This window comes from Netta rufina, assembly GCF_964035555.1.
Source record: "Netta rufina genome assembly, chromosome: 2".
NCBI classification, from domain to species: domain Eukaryota; kingdom Metazoa; phylum Chordata; class Aves; order Anseriformes; family Anatidae; genus Netta; species Netta rufina.
Genome location: NC_140124.1, coordinates 133047918 through 133065072, shown reverse-complemented (window position 1 = coordinate 133065072; position 17155 = coordinate 133047918). Strand labels below are relative to the sequence as shown.

General features: G+C 36.8%; 1 protein-coding gene across 1 annotated transcript; it reads right to left on the bottom strand.

The window, feature by feature from the left end:
- Positions 1–2180: 2180 nt before the first annotated feature.
- On the bottom strand, positions 2181–13795 carry DECR1 (2,4-dienoyl-CoA reductase 1). The gene is made up of 10 exons (XM_084306659.1): positions 13695–13795; positions 10734–10936; positions 9791–9848; positions 9615–9701; positions 8122–8269; positions 7182–7281; positions 5134–5206; positions 2856–3002; positions 2462–2524; positions 2181–2372 (listed from the first exon to the last, which is right to left on the bottom strand). Exons 1-10 carry the CDS (start codon positions 13767–13769, stop codon positions 2313–2315), a joined length of 1014 nt encoding a protein of 337 aa, XP_084162785.1. The 5' UTR covers positions 13770–13795; the 3' UTR covers positions 2181–2312.
- Between the last annotated feature and the right edge of the window lie 3360 nt (positions 13796–17155).

Sequence of the window (17155 nt, the reverse complement as noted above, 5' to 3'; positions counted from 1 at the left end):
GACCTTCTTGCACTTCCAACTTCATGAAATTATTAAGCTGCACAAAACTTTTTTTCATATCCCCTTTTACCACCTGGTTCATTGGTAGTCTGAAGTAGGGTCAGAAATGCAATACTCCCAAGGGAAATAAATCAACATAATGCAGTGTGTAGAACATGAATACCATCTCCTGCCATTTTTTCTGTTTTGAATAAACCAGCTGTGATAGCTACACTTTTTATGTCAGACAGAGAGGAATGCACAACATAAAACTGCAGAGCATGTTTATGGGTTGGACACCCCATAGGACTTACTTTCTTGATCTTTCCCCCCCATGTTTCATCCAAGACCTATGTTTTGTAAGCTAAAAGTAACATGCTAGTCTCCCTGCTTCAGATGACTGGGTCCTAAGGGAAAGCTGGAAAGGGTACCCACTGTGCTGTTCAGATACAACAGAAATAACGTAAGGTCATGCAAATGTATTGCAGTGTTGGAGACTGAACACAGTTATCTTGAATCTCACTCCAGTATTTTAACCGTGTAACAGACCCTCCTATATTAAGACTTCTTCATAGCTGTGGATGCAAGAAACCAGTGGGAATTTACATTTATCAACAGCCCATCTCCAGAGGATACTCTAGTATCGTAAAGAAACACTTGATCATACCGCAGCTCACAAAGGTACCTTAGAAAGTTTCAAAAATTTTTTTCAAATTTTAAGGTGTCAAAGCCTTATACACATTGTGTCCCATATGAAGAGAAATTTTAAGCATCTGCAAGGGATGACAAGCGTGGAACAGCATATCTGTAGAACAGCATGTCATATAACTTCCCTAATTTATAAATTACTTTTAGAGGATAGACATGAATATCATGTAAGAAATTTATCTCAGCAGTAGACCTGGCAAAACCGAAGATGCTTTGAAAACAAAACTGTATGTTTAAGATACACTTTCAAAGCTGCTATCATCAACACATTTCCTTTTTTTTTTTTTTATTTATTTATTTTTTATTATTATTATCTGTGGCACAGACAATATTCAGTCCCCCACAGAACCATTGCTCAGGAGAAACCTGGTACATGGAAACTGTATTATCATTCCACCAAGCCTGCACGGTTCACCCTTTCAGTAAAACATGTTAGCTTGTTTCATCTTTGCATTAAGGCATTCAAAAGATCCCAAAGCCAGAGGCTGGCAGATTGTTAGTTAACATGGCCTAAAATAGGGGTAAAGCAACAAAATAGCTATCAGCACTTGAAGGAAGGTGTCTTTGAGTTACTTCTATATTCCTGATTTTTAAATCACTGTATATGTTTTGTACAGCTCTGCGTCTATCTATCCTTGTACATGTGGATGGCCTGGAAGTTAATAAATAATAATAAATTAAGCACCACTTAATTTATTTAAAGAATTCTACCAATTGTTTAAAAGGGGTGAGATAGGGCATGCAGTGCTAATATCAGGCAATCCCCTAATATGGAAATATAGGAAGTGTAACGTTTTTTTATAATCAACAGCTTATAACAAATTTGACCCATGTTATTTGTGATGGATGAACTGACTGGGTTCAGAAGTAATGCCATCTTACAGATTCTCCAGTACCACTCTGAATTCAAATGAAATCTAGGGACTTCCCTCATCTCACGCAAACTAAAAATCATTTGCTATTAATATTTCATTTTCAAGAACGTTTACTTTATTTGCACAGAGCTACTTAGGAAGGCATTACTACCCCTTGAATGTCATTTTTAAAGTTTGGCATAAAATAATTAACAGACCGAAAATGTCAAAAAGACCAAGATTGTTATACATTTTAAAAATATTTTTAAGTAACCATACCAGCTACATTCCATCTCAGCGTATGTAGTACTTCTAATGACTTGACATTTTGTTATGTGCAGTTTCAGGGCTTATGACTGAAGTGCAAGCAGTAGGACTTGATTTGTTTTTCTTCAGATTAACAATTATACTTGAGTACAATGGTTTTCAAATCCTACTGGGGCTACAATATTAAGAAATACTTCCATAGACATGAGAAACCAAAGAATCCTCAGAAATATTCTTTAAAAACGTAGATCATGGCATGGCTACGTAAGACATTAACTATAGAACAATAACATTTTAATGAACTGTTGGTTCACGACTGATAACTGATTGAAAAAAAAATCAGATAAAAAAACACTCTATATTCAAAACATGACAATTTCTAAATATTTTATTGAAATCAGCATACAAAAGATTTTTAAGGCTATTTCTCATTTGGTTATTTCTAAATATTCATGGATAAGTAGTGGTTCATTTCCAGAATTCACCACCACACAGTTAGGTATATTAAGAGCCTTTTGTTTTCCTAATCATTGCTTCCATCATATCCCACTGCTCTTTGGTAACCTAAAAGAGAAAAGAGCATTTTATTGGAATTCCATATAATTACACATCCAAGTATATGAACATAAAATAGCAGGGAAGAAATTTAGTACCTTTTTCAACTCATTGAATTCTCCTGCCATAGAAACATATTCTCCACCATCCATTCTAATAACCTAGAGTAAGCATAAACAGTATATTTAATAAGTGGTTTTCCTGTAGTATTTCCTTGTTCTGAACTGTGAAAGTCACTTTTATTGATTCAGACCGAAAACTAAAATCCATACTCAAAATAATGTAATTCAATGTTTTTTTTTTTAAAATGTTCTTCTTTAAAGGTACTAACCATCATACAATACAATTAAAAGGTTAATAATGATTGTAGAGTTTCAAAGTAATAGCTTCATTTAATTTCTGAAATACTATACTGTAACCATTTTAAAAACCATCAGCAGAACTCAGACCATCAGCATGTTGATTTTATGAACAAGATCGACTGTAACTTACTGCTCCATTAACCCAGCTTGCATAGTCACTGCAGAAATAGGCAGCAAGATTTGCTATTTCTTCTACAGTTCCCAGACGGCCACAGGGAATCCTCTCAATCATTTTCTTCTCAAATGCACCTGTTGGGTCAAGGCGGCTAAAAGCACCCTGAGATTTAAGAGAAACATATGAAAAGAAATGTTTTAGCTACATGAGAAATTAAAACTAGACAGAAATCTGACTCCATGGAAAATTTAATAAGGAACTTAACAATTGTGAGCAAAACGTCTACAAATCAAAAAAAAAAGAATATAGGAAACAAAACATAATTTATCACTGTTTTACTAATATGCATCTACTGAGGGTGGTAAGCTGGAATTAAACATTCGTTTGGTATGGTCACCCACCATCTATCCACAAAAAAAGGGGGGGGTTGTTTTCACAAACACCCTTGATATAGACTTGAGGAAATAAACAAGACTCAAAATTGCTGCATAGACACGGGAGAGGAAGGAGGGGAAATGAGCAGCAGCAAAAGCAACAGAAATAAATTTTACATGGCACAGAGCATGAAAAAAAGGTTCAGTCAAATTGTTTCAATGACTAGAACTAAACTAATTCACTCTAAGTTTTAATATTTGAATAGCTTAGAATTCAATAGGAAATAGAGTTTTTTGTTCTTCCTGGCTCCTCCAAAAGGAAACAAATTCCTCAGGCAAAAGTCAGAAATGCATTAGTAACATTTATCTTAAGTTACTGAAGTTATGAGAGTTAAAGCACACTGTAATTTCTGTAATCATGGCTCTACTCATGCCATTTACATTTTCTATAGGCATGTTTTTAAATGCCAGTTTATAAGCTTAATAGCATTCCACTTGTACGCTTCTTCCTTTTCCTACATTGACGTCCAGAAGCGTTTTCTGAAGACACAGGTGTAGCCCTTAAGGGGGAAAGCTTTGATTTTGCAATATGCTGGTTTAAGTAATAGAAATCTGCGGTTTTGTTTTCAGAGATTTGAAGTTGGACAAACATAATACTTTACTAAGAAAAAACAGTATCTCAAGTGGGAGATATGCTATTAATTTAAATTAAAAATAATTAAAAAAAAAAAAAAACAGGAGGTAGCATACTGACGTATAAAGTATTTATCTTGCCAAAAATTTTGAAATCTAAAAATTAAAGTGATCTTGCCACATGATATAGCATATGCTAATAGTTTATATAGATTCAAAAGGGAACACGACAAACTAATGGAAGGAAAAAATCCATCAAGATGCCTACAATCTGAAAAGATACTAGCTGTATCAAACTCTCTGGGCCATAGACTACCAAAGGCTGGAAACAAATAATAAGTATCATCACATGGTGGTTTGTTTAATACTCTTGACTAAAAATCCACTTGGTACAAAACCAGGAGAGTTTTCAGTCTGAGCTGTCATGTTGTTTTAACATACTTACAACTCTGCTGATACTGTTACTTATTTAACTTTACAGTCAAAAGGGTAAAACTAAGTTGTACAGTGTAGCATCTAAGACTGGCAAAACAAAAAAGAAAGAAAATAAACTTTCTGCCCCGCCCCCCAAAACAACAGCAAAACCAATTGTGGAACATTTTATATATAGCCATAATACCATTATTAGCTGTTAGAACTCATAACTGTAATATTTGGACTCTATGTGAAAGGGATTCTTCTCTCTTCTCTTGCAGCACTGCTTCCTTTTTTCTTCCTGTTCCAGCTGGTCTGGATTACTTCCTTCAAACCCTTCAATCCTCCTTTTCACTCTTACCAAAGCTTCACATTTTCTTGCTGACTTATTTTTCTCTTTCTAGTTTTGTGCTTTTCAACAAAACTAGTGAGATTCTGTTCTCATACACCTAAAAGAGACTCTGAAATTTCAGAATTGAGATGCTTTGTGTAAGAATTAGGAGTTCAGACAGCAAAAGACAGTTGTACTCTGCCAAGAACTCACTTCACTTGACAAATTATGCATGTACATTCTTCAAATCCCATCTAAAAAAGAACATTACAATATGTTGGTATGTCCCTCCTTCAAAACACTAAGAAAAGTTTTTTTATATTAGCATAGTGGAAGGGGCAAGAGCAAGTTTCTTACATTCAAGAAATTCCACGTTACAAATGTATTATTAATAAGTAATGTGTTCAATATTCCAGCAGTCTTGGGACTTCCAAGGAAATTATACCCTAACTTAACATTTATAGAAGGGGTTAGACTATCTTAAAGGTAAGTCTCTACTGCAAAGCACATTCAAGGCTGTGTTTCACTTCATGCTATGTACCTTTGTTTTTATTGGACCTGGTTGAATCACATTGAATCTCATGCCATATTTACCCCACTCGGCCGCAAGAGACCTAAAAATTCATTAACAAAATGCATCAACATTTTAAACATTACTTTAATAATGCTACTCAGTGCATATTTTGTGCGTGTATATATATACACACACACATATAAATACATATATATATATATATTCAGAACTGAATCAAATGTGTAAATACTAAAATTTGAGTCCTGAAACAGGTATTTCCACTTAAGGATTTTTCCTGCTTTTGTTGTTCTTAACAAAATTATTTATAATTAAAAAAAAAAAAAAATCACATTCACAAACAGAGGAATACTGATTTAACATATGCATCATAGATAAAATAACAGTAAGGAGGGATTCTCTCTCTCCCTCCAAGTACAGGTGATTTTGGCACCTCAATTCCTTGACAAACAGCTGTTAGACGGTCTTTCTCTGGTAGTTATGACCATTCAGTAAATATAAATATCTCCAGCATTTTCAATGTATCTCTCACATGTTTTGGAATACCATGAAACAGACCTTAAATTTTAAAATGGGACCAGTAATATTTGTTTTATGCATTGTCTCTACATAAGTAGTACTTCAGATAGTTCATCTTCTGAATGAAGAATCTGTGTCATAACATCTTGGAAAAATATATGTTTAAATTCCGTTTGGCTCTACAGAACAGAAATTAAAACTATCACTTATGTCTTCATAAGTTTCTTGATATGGAATTCCACTTACTAAACAGCTGCCAAACTATTATATTCCTTCTGCTGAAACGCAGAGGAGGAAGTATTTTCTACCAAGGACTGTCACATAGCTAACAATGACAGAATTATTTTTGTTTGCCAATTAACTTGGATACAACACATTGCTCTGAATTTTAATTGCAGACCTTGATTTAAGATGGTGTTAGGAAAAAAAAAATATTTATGAAACTAGCAAAAGTAGACTCCACCCAAACAAAGGGCAAAGGAAAGGTGAAGGTACTACAGACCTTGAACTTTCCCTCAGACAACTGGTTTTAAGTGATGGTTTGCCTATGAGAGCCAGCAGAAAAAAAAAAATGCAAAAGAATCTCATTATTGAAACTCTGGATTTGAAATTTTAGAATTTGTTGTCGCCAAAAGATGTAGCTCCACTTCCCCATAACAACTCTGCAGTCAATGCAAGAAAGTTAAAATGCAACACTCTTCTGGTTCTCTGAGAGGTTTATTCAGCTCAAAAACCCACAGGAAAAAAAAAAGTCACCCTTTTTATAGTTTTGCTTTCCAGTGAAGTAGCAAACTTAATGTTCTGGTTAATGTTCTGGTTAAGTGCCACAGCAATGCAAGGCAGAGAGCAAAAGTATGCAGCTGGGAACACCTTTCCCAATGCACCAAAACCAAGTCTATGTAATAACCAACTAACCCAAGAAAGAAAAAACTGAACAGCTAGTGGAGAGTGGCTAAAGGGGATGGAAGAGGAAACATGCCAAGAAAAACACGCACCCCAGTGTGAATGCCAATCATACAGCAGCAAGTGACTTATGACTTTTTAAAAGCATAATTTATCTTCCAGCATCTGATGCACTTGGAAATCCAGTCTGTTCCACAGTCTTTGTAAATAAAAATACTTCATCCAAAGAAACGCTGACTCCGTTGTTATTCTCCCCCTTCTAACCACAGCAAGCGGGTTTTGGCTGATTTTATTCCACTCCAAAGGAATAAAAACTTTTAAAGTTTACTGAAGAGAGCACGGATGAAAGCAGGGAAGTCCCTGATAAAATACATTTGTTTCTACACGTGTGCTCTCAGCTTTCACTTTTTTGCCCTGATAAAAATTATCACAGTAACAAGCAGTTAACATTTTTTTCTGTAAGAAATCGTCAGCGCGCTATTTCTTGCTAGGATACTGGAGGCTGGAAGGTTCTCTGATCATATAATGGCATGGGAGGACTATATTAACTATATCAACTAGCTTAGCTCAGTCTTTATATTTATCCTATTGCGAAGAAATGAAAAGCAGAACAAACATTTTGCTCTATTACTCACTTGCTCATTGCTTCTACACCGGCTTTGGCAGAGGCACTCGGTAACACAAATCCTGAACCACTCTCTGCATAAATTGTTGTAATAGCCAGGAATGCTGCTCCTAGAAGTTGCAAAAACATTAAAAAAAAAAAAAACAATACACACAAAGATCAAATGCTGAACGTAAGGTAAAAAGCACCCTCGGCAGCACAGAAGTTTGTAGCTCAAGTGTCAGGGAACTGTATGGCTCTGGGCTGTAAGAAGATTTTAAGAAGATACAATCTTGGAAGTCCTTTTTATTTTAGTTTCCCCTTTTCCATGAATGTTAGAGTTCTTTCACATAAGTAGAAATGGGTGTTGATTAGGCCCTAAAGCTTAATCTAAACCTTCAGGCGTCCACTGATTATCAACATATATACATGAAATCACTGACTAGAGTGAAGGCCCAAGCTCTTACAGTGCCTTTTTAGAAGCTGCCCTAGCCTAGTAGTTACTAATGGGTATTTTGTTCTAATTTCATCAATATAGATAGAGCTATTAGTCAAATCCTACACCTGTGAATTTTAATTATTTATATATTAACAAGTCAAGAAGGAAAACATGAATTGTTACTCTGACTTGATGTTCATTTAAATAAGCATCACATATTCAGTTGCTTAATGAAACCAAGATATATATATAGACCCAAGAAAGAAGTAACATGCTTTAAACAAAGCCTTATTTTTTTTCCATTTTTACAAGTGTTTTACAATTAGTACAAACTCTGCAATCTACAATAAAATAATTTCTAACCAGTCCTACTCCATGATTTTAAAGTACAGCTTTAATCAATAAGAACTTTCTAGAAAAGACATAGTGTTAAAATTGTGGCTATGATACATAAGCATACATTGTAACACAAGGAAAGCAAGTAACATTATGTTACAAGGCTTATTTATCATTTATCTTAAATTTAAGGTACCTTTTTGGGCTTTTATGAGCTCCTTTCCAATTTCCAGAGTTACAAAAGCAGTACCATTAAGCACGATATCAGTTATAGTTTTCCATGCATTAGCAGAGAGTCGTTCAGAAGGGGAAATAAAGTTTCCTGCTGCATTGTTTATCACAACCTGAAACAGAAAAAAAAAGAATTTACTAAAAAATAGCTGTGTATCCAAACTGCTCTATATTACTAGTCCAGTAGTGAAGAGCTGAAAACGTAGTGGATATACCTTCTCTACTGTCTCCACTGTGTCCTAACAGAAACGTTTGTCCCAGATACCCATGCTCCCAGTATTCATAGACATACCTGTCCTGTCACTAAAGAGAAGAAAACTAAAGAACTAGACATTCAATTCAGTATGGAGTCTCTCTTAAAAGCAAAAAAGTGAAATATGAATGTTTAGACAGGAAATGCTTGGAAAAAAAACAACATGGGCGATATTTATTCATAAAATTATTAATATAATAAAAATGTAAAAAAGAGCAAGAAGTCTCCTCCCTCTGTACACACACTTAAAACCTAGAGATAATAATATTGTTTGGCCAGAAACTGCAGTAACTAGCAGTCAAAACTACATCCAGAACAATATGTCTACATATCAGGACAGTGAGCTGATTTATATCACTGATATAGCATACAGCAAGGAGAAATACGTTCTCCACTTCTTATTCACACATTTTAAATTCATCAGGTTCTCCTTCATTTTTACATGAAGCTATTGCTGAAAGCAAAATGTCTATAGTAAACAGATGACAGTTTTAAATCTACAGAAAACCATTTTAAATCTCACTGAATATCCTTTATGTTGATGTTAACATCCTCGTCACACTTTCTAAACAGCTAGCACAATCTGACTTGGTCCAACCACAACCAAATCGGGATTTATGACCTAGCATTGCTTAGATTCCAGTAGACAACAACCCTTCTCAGAGCAATGGGCTAACATTAATGCTCTGTGTTTTGTATCAACTATTAAAAGATGTTTACCTTGACTGAAGATTTTTTCTTCATTTCAGCAGCAGGTAACTTTCAAGTTGGAACCTTCTTTGTGTATTTTAATAAGTCAAGCAAGGACTTGTTTAGGACTATTTCTGCTTTTAATTTGTGAGACACTGTTAATAACCAATAGGTGTTACTAGTTATCTGTACAGGTAAATCATCTTTTCAGGAGGATTTATGAGCAGCATTCTGTTCACTTAATTAAAACAATCCTATTGAAACTATTCCACTGCTTACAAGTAAACTGTTAGTCCTTAAACCAAGTACAACTAGAGTATTTTAACAACTATGCGAAAGGTATAGCCAGTTTAACTGTCAATGTTAGCTTTATCTTGAAGTTCTGCCACTTCTTGTCTAGTCTCTTTAGATTCCATTAACTTCTTATCACATTAAAATCCTTCACACATATGCATATCCTTCATACATTTTCAATAATGAAGACTGCAGATCTTTCCTTTCACTAAAATACTTACATCAGGATGACCTGCCACTTGAATTAGTTCAGCAACAGCATTTTTAACAGAAACTGGATCTCTCACATCACACTGGATAGCATAGACCTGCATAATAATGGAAAAAAAAGCATATAAATGCATAAAATCCCTACAACCCATTTAACGTATAACATTCACTATTCTGTAAAATTTACCTTATTCCCTGTTTTAGAAGAAATTTCCTCTGCTGTTCCTTTCAAAACATCAAGCTTCCTAAAATAAGTAATGACATTGAATTTCAATTAAATGCAATTACAGTTCAGATTATTAAATAAAAATATCATTAAATAATATTTTAAATTTTAGCTTGTATTTGCTCTGAAAAGATTAATGAATGCACACACGTATTGATTTTCATGAAAATAACTCCAAAATAAAAATTATATTCAGTTACTAACTTTCTGAAAGCCAGATCTAAGTAATTTCTGGTTATTACTATTTAAAGTAACTCAGAAGCATCTAAAGTAGGAGACTAACATTAAACTAATCAAGTGTAGTAAACTAGCAAAATGCTTCTATTCTGAGTACTCAATCATAATAAACTTAACTTTAGCTATTACTCTATTAGTATTTTAGAAGGTACTTATGCATTCAAACTTAAAACTAATATCTGAATCACTACTTAGAAGAATATCGCACTTATTTTGATTAAAAGTGAGATTGTTTTTCTTATTCTAATATTTAGGGAACTGTAGAAGGTCTATCTTTGCTAAGAATTAAGATGAATGATTGTAATTCTTCATTGCAATCAAAATCTATCTAAAGAACACCCACAATAATACAAGATGTCCACTAATATCATTCTATTTTGTATTCTCTTTCATGCTTTAGTGGAATTTATGTCATATTCTGGTTTATTTTGCTGCCACGTTTCATGTAGAATTTTTCTGAGTTTAGCTTATTTCTTTCTACTGCTGGTTATGCTGCAGCTCCAACTAAACATCAGATTTGGGGTATTTATGACATTATAATTAAAAGGGTACTGAAATAAACTGGAAAAATTTATTCTGTTTACTTTATGAAGAAAAGAAAACAAAACAAATCTACTCAACATTCAATACTACATGAAAGCTCTACAACTTGTTCATTAATATTTACCGGCTTGCTATAACACACTTGGCACCCAAACTAGACAAGGCTGTCGTCATGCCTTTGCCAATCCCAGTACCTCCACCAGTTACAAAGGCTACTTTCCCTTGAAAGGTATTCGGTGGCAACATCACTTTTTGAAGAGGTGAAAAGAATGCAGCCTGTGGTGCACTGCTGTCTTGAAGTAACACATTTGGCCCACGGCTGAAAAACTGGAAGAAAAAAAAAGAAGTTTTTTTTTTTTTTTTTCTTATTTCCATTTACAGGACTGTTACTCAAGATTAGATTTTTTTCTGACAATGAAGATAACAACCATAACTACCTTCCTATCATTACAAACTGAATGTAAGAATGATTAAATTGCATTTGCAGGGAGGTGTTTTAGTGAAATACAAATAGTAAACCAGAAAAGTATCCAAGCTATTTTTAGACATTCCATTCCAACTAAGGAACTATTGAAAAAAATATTTTAATCATGATTTTTATTATTCTGTATATTAGTTATTTTTATGACTGTCACTTTTACTAAGGTATGTGGAAATCCTTTACAAACAAATTACACATTTACAGCAGGATTTGAGGTTCAGATTCAGATATAAAATGTACTTTAAGTATTAGGAGTTTAGCCCTAATAAATGCATGTGATTTTGAAATTACTTATCTATACATTTACAGATTCAAAAGCTTCACTAGCAGTGCCATGGCTTTGATCCTTTACCACAATGAAACATTACCCTTAACCGTCTTGAATTAGGTAGAATCAAACTGCATGAGACCTGTCCCAGTAATTTCTGGAGCTGCTAAACAAACTAATGCCATCTTGCAATCTGTGAAACATTAGGTCATTCCAGCATCAGATGGAATCCAGCCCTAAAATAAATACTGAATTAAATACTTCAGCATAGCAGCATTACAATAAAAATGCCGAATGTCCCGAATTATTTAGAATACAGAAGTTACCTCAATCTGGAGCTAGAAATATTTCTAAGAAAGACAAGACTAGACCATCTTTTGAGTGAAAAAAAAAAAAAAATAGAAGAATGCAAGACCTCATGCTCTGTTTATTTTCACCAATACTAACTTATACCTAAGTCCTTGAAGTGTCTATTTCACTACAAAAATATATGTATATATATTAAAAATATGTAATTTTAGGAAAATTGCATGTTTACTTTTATATGGTGTTGTGAACAAAAGCATAAAATTGTTCAACATGTTTCCTGTTGCCACGAAGAAGAAAGTTTATTTTAAAATAGTACAAATATTACAAGTTATTGTTATAATTACTAATTCAAACTGCTAACTCTGAAAATAACTGATTTTTAGTGATATTTTTAGTGATAGTTGAATAATCTGTACATGCCATAGCTAATAATATACAGGGATGCGAGTTTCACAGATCTTAAAGTTGGCCTGAGAAAGTGTGCATGCAAGTCCTTTTATGTGATAATACATTTGTGTATGAGTAACATGGGTGAAAACAGAAGAACCATGGAATTTAATGGAGCTCATGTCCCAAGCAAATGATTAAACAAAAACTACGACTGAAAAAAGAGTTGGGAGCACTCTGTAAAATAAAATCAAGAAAGTAAAGGTCAAACTAAAGCTGGATTTATCGTGAAAGTAAAGTAATGCAGCAAGTCCCACAGCACTTACATTAAATGCATATTTTAGTGATTATTTCTAGAACTTGGACTCCTCAGCTAATGTGCAATGGTTTCTCACACACACATGCAAAAATCCAGAAACTGTTCTAAGCAATACAAAGAGCTTATATAGAAAAAACAAAGGATACTGCATTTTTCTGAAATAAAGTTCTACTGATCAGATCTGCCACCAAATACCTGTAATACAGTGATTTATTTATGTTTTATTATTATCCCAATATGTTTTATAATTATCCCAACCAAAAACAGATTTGCACATTTTCACTGAATACCACAATACTCCCAAGGCTCCAGGAAAAGGGTGGGTGAGGATTCTCTCTGAGGACTTCAGAGCTCCCTGTTCAGCTCATCTCTGTTGGGATATATAGGGGCTCTGAAAACCTTCAGTTCACGGCAGACACCACAAACCAAGATGTCATGGGGAGGCCCCCTGCCCCCAGGATAAGATTACCCCTCCACAGGTACTACATGTTTTCCACAGCCCACTCCTTTACTCACATCACTACAGAAACTGTGCAAGCAGCTCTCCTCCTGCTGATGGAGGATGAGGAAGCAGGTCGCAGTATGGGTTTTAAGACCAAGATTAATAAATTAACAGCATCAACTAGCCGGGGAGGTTGGTATGATTCAGCAGTCTCCTCAGGAGCAGTTTCACAAGGGGCTTCCTTGGCAGGAGTCATTCAGTCTAATCTTGCCAGCATTTAAAGTCTAGGTGTTAAATTAAATCTCGGGTGTAAAGAGAAGCATAAATACGCCAGGAAAAAGGGTAAAAATAAAGAAGTGAAGAGAACAAACAAACCCCCTCACCCGGGGGTTGGAAGTAAGTCATGAAACTACTACAGAAGGTCCTCCCGGAGGCAGTCAGTGGTAGGAAGCGCTCTGCCTGGGCACAGCTCGCTGGAAAAGGCCCTCAGCGAACCTTAACAACACCCACACAGAAGCAGCCGTCTCACTACTTGGACAGCAACATCCACACTTCAGACAAATTACATGCTGCAACTCTGCCAACGGGACCAAAGGGCGCTACCGACACTTCCAGCCCCTGCCGTCCGCCTGAAGGAAAATGGGGCACAAAGGGGCTCCGCGGAGCACTGAGGAGAAACGGGGGCGTCCCGACCCTTTGGGGTCTTCCCCCAGCCACCAGCAGCCCCTCGACACCGCTCCGACACTGCAAGACGGCTCCCCACGGCTGCGGGTGGCTCTGACACCGCAAGAGGAGCCCTGGCAGAGCGGGTGAGAGGGCTGGCGGAGCACCCCTATGGGCCTGCCCGCACCGGGCTCCCCGGGACGGGGAGCGCCTTACCCGCCTGCCACCGGACAAGGAGACCGAGGTGCCGCCGCGGGCACCGCTCCGCCACAGCAGCGCCGCCGCCGCCATTTTGTCGAGCCTCGGGGGCGGGCGCTGGGCGGTGCGCCTGCTCCGCGGCCCCCGGCGGGGCGGCCTCACCGCGGCTCCCGGGCAGGGCTCTGCGGGGATGGTGCTGCTCCTGTCGGGGCCGGTGGTGTCGGGGAAGAGGCGAGGCTGTAGCTGGGAAGCAAAATCGGAGCCCCAGCAGCCTCAGGTGGTCGACCCCACTGGGCGCCGGCTCCTTGCTTGGCTGCTGCCTTCGCCTCAGGAGCCCGAGCTGCAGCGGCGCTTTTCAGTCTCTGTGTTTCACTGGGTTTTGTTTCTCAAATAATTACTCAGTGCACGCTTAAGGACACTAAAATAATAAAAAGTTTTATTTTAAGTCAAGAAAGACTGTCTCATGGGCTCCACTGAAAGAAGTCTATGTGCCCTCTACCATCAGCACAGCTCCTCTCAGGCACTCTTGCCAGTTCTTGCCAGGTGCTTTTGGGGAACAGGCATTCTTTACTTAAGAAACATCAAAAGAGCTGTGGGGAAGCAGTCTGCTAGTTGGGATTCTCAAATGGGGCTGATACCACACAGTTTGTTTTGGGGTGGGATCGGGATAAGCACATTCACAACAAAGCCCTCCCTGACACAACAGTAGCAGCACTGATGCTCCATCCATCCCACACAAGACCTGAAACAAGGTGCAAGGGGATGATTGAAATCCCTCTCCTTCTCATTTCAAATTCACCACTGACAATGGAATCCAGAAAAGGCCTGAGCAGTTTATGAACATTAAACCCAGATAATCTACACGGGATTATTCTGAGATAACATTTGATTTATTTGTGTAGAGCACATAGACTGGCCAATTGGAAAGGTGATGAGTGACTGATACCAACCCTTTTGTACAGCTTGAGTAAAACAGAAAGCAGGCATTAAAAAAAAAAAAAAAAAAAAAAAAAAAAAAAAAAACATTAGCACCTGCATAACTCATGATCTAAAATCTAAGTGAATTTTATGAGAAAATTAAATTGGTCTAATAAGTTATTATTCCATTTTATAACTCTTACTTTGGTTTGGGAGATACGTCTTTATAAGCTTAGGAAGAGTTTAAGAATAGATTATCTGAAATATTCAAGCATCCAGTCTCTGGTTTAAAGCAAATCAGGAGGACTACAAGGCCAAAATATCTGTTTTTTTTTTTTTTTTATTTTATTTTTTTAATCTTGTGAAGTAACCTGAAAAATTCTGAGACTGTAAACCTAGACACATGTAAAGTATATTAATCTGTGAGAAGAAAAAAAATCATTAAAATCAGTAATACCTAGAAAAGTATGATCTGAAAGTGTCTAACTAGCACTAGCTCTATGCAAAGATAACTGTCTCAGTAATATTTTATCTAAATGTCTAAGAGGTAATGGATAGATGTATAGCAACCATAATTTAGGCTTTCAAGGTTTTGGCCAACTGTGAGAATGTAGTCCTCAGCAAAAACTTGAGTCCTCATTGTAAACTTGCGTGCCTATGCTCTTTCTGCCACTCCAACTACCTTAAATACATACTTAGCACCTCAAGATAAAGTTTAAAAATACTGTAAGAAACTTTTGAAACCAAAAGCTATTAAGAAAAAGTCATAAGCCAGAGATAACTATCATCATGGAGAAAATTGGCATGCCCAGACATGGGCATGGTTCAGATCTACATTTCTGTAAAGGGTAAATAATTAGTGGTAGATCACCTCAATATTTTATTTAGATACTGTTTCGCAGGGCTTGGTAAACTATGGCACTATTTTATGAATTATATTTGATTAAGCCTGTAGCCTATATAGTATCTGAAATGCCTCTTTCTGCACTTATAGTTACTGAGGAAACTAAGTTTGGAACCCTGATGAATCATTTATTTATGATCTGAAAAAAGGAACAAGTAGAGAAACAAAAAATATTAGAGGTTACTTAGATCAATCATGATCAGAGAGACAGCAAGGAACTCAAGAAATCTAGAAGGTAAATATGAATAAATAGGAAGACACAATAGCAGAAAATAAAATGAAATTGGATAAAAGCAGGGAAATGGAAAGTATAAACATTATAATATGGTTTACAGGATTCATTCAGTTTCTTATGATGACAATTTGTCACATATGATTGTGATCACAGAAGTCAAGCCAATAGGATAAATAAGACACAGAATAATGATAATGAACTATACAGAGAACATTTAAGTAGTTATATAGAGCTGAGATATAGTACTATTTAGGATACACTATAAATTTCTGGTCACTCTAGTGAAACTGAAATTGTAAAATTATGAGTGACTGAAAAAATGAGCAACGAAGATGAAGAAAACTTGCATAAAAATAGATTAGAAGACTGTGGTCATTTATTTCAGAAGAAATGTAGGAGAGAAAATCTAAGAAGGTATCTAAGTGAACATTTAAGGACAAAGAATGCTTAATTACACGTGGAGATTAAACACATTAAGATTCCACAAAAATAACATCTCATATTTATGTTTTAATCTCTTCCTATTAGAAAAATGTTGTCCCAAGTTCTCCCATTTCAACTCCATCAGCTTCCTGATGCTAAAACTTGCTATCTATGTGCACCCACCCAATGGCTTTTGCTGTTTTGCAAAGATGAATGACAAATAATTATTATCAATACTCATAACCAGAGGAGCAAGCTGATGACCCAGTAGGAAGAAATTTTATCTTCAAGTACTGGCCAATGTAACCGTGGGCACTGGGGATTTGGCACCCTGCTCCTTTTGAGCTCCACAGCACGATGAGAAACACGTATTTTGAACTACAGCTCACACTGCTTCTCCATACCTGTTGTCTGTTCCCTGTGGAAAAAAAATAATAATTATTGTAATAATAAAAAGTTTAAGGACATTGCAAATCATCTGCAGTGCAGTGCTGATGTGCTGAATGGTCTTAAAATTCCCATGGGTCCAGGATGTCAGAATCCTTTCGTTACTAGTAAGCTTTTTTTTTTTTTTCGTTACTAGTAAGCTTTTTTTTTTTTTTTTTTTTTTTTTTTTTTACTGTATAGGTTGCTGGGGTTTCAGTTAAGAGAGAGCTGTATTTCTTTATTTCACCATTTCCCTTCCCAAACACAACCCGCTGCTAGGCACACCAACGCGTTTCAGCAGGGCAGGAGGGAGGCCAGCAGCGGCCCTCACGGCGCCCAGGGCTCCTCCCGGGCCTCACCGCCCGCACCCGGCCGCCCACCTCCACTCTGCCCCGGGCCCGGCCGCCCCTCTCCAGCCCAACAGGGGCAGCCGGTCCCAGCCTCGGCTTCCTGAGGGGCAGGAACCGGGATCCGTGAACCCTCCACGGCGGGGCCGGGCTGCGGAGCCTCCCCCCAGCGCCACGCCTGCGCGCCGGGCCGGGCTGCGCTGCCTGCCCGCTGCCGCCGCCATCG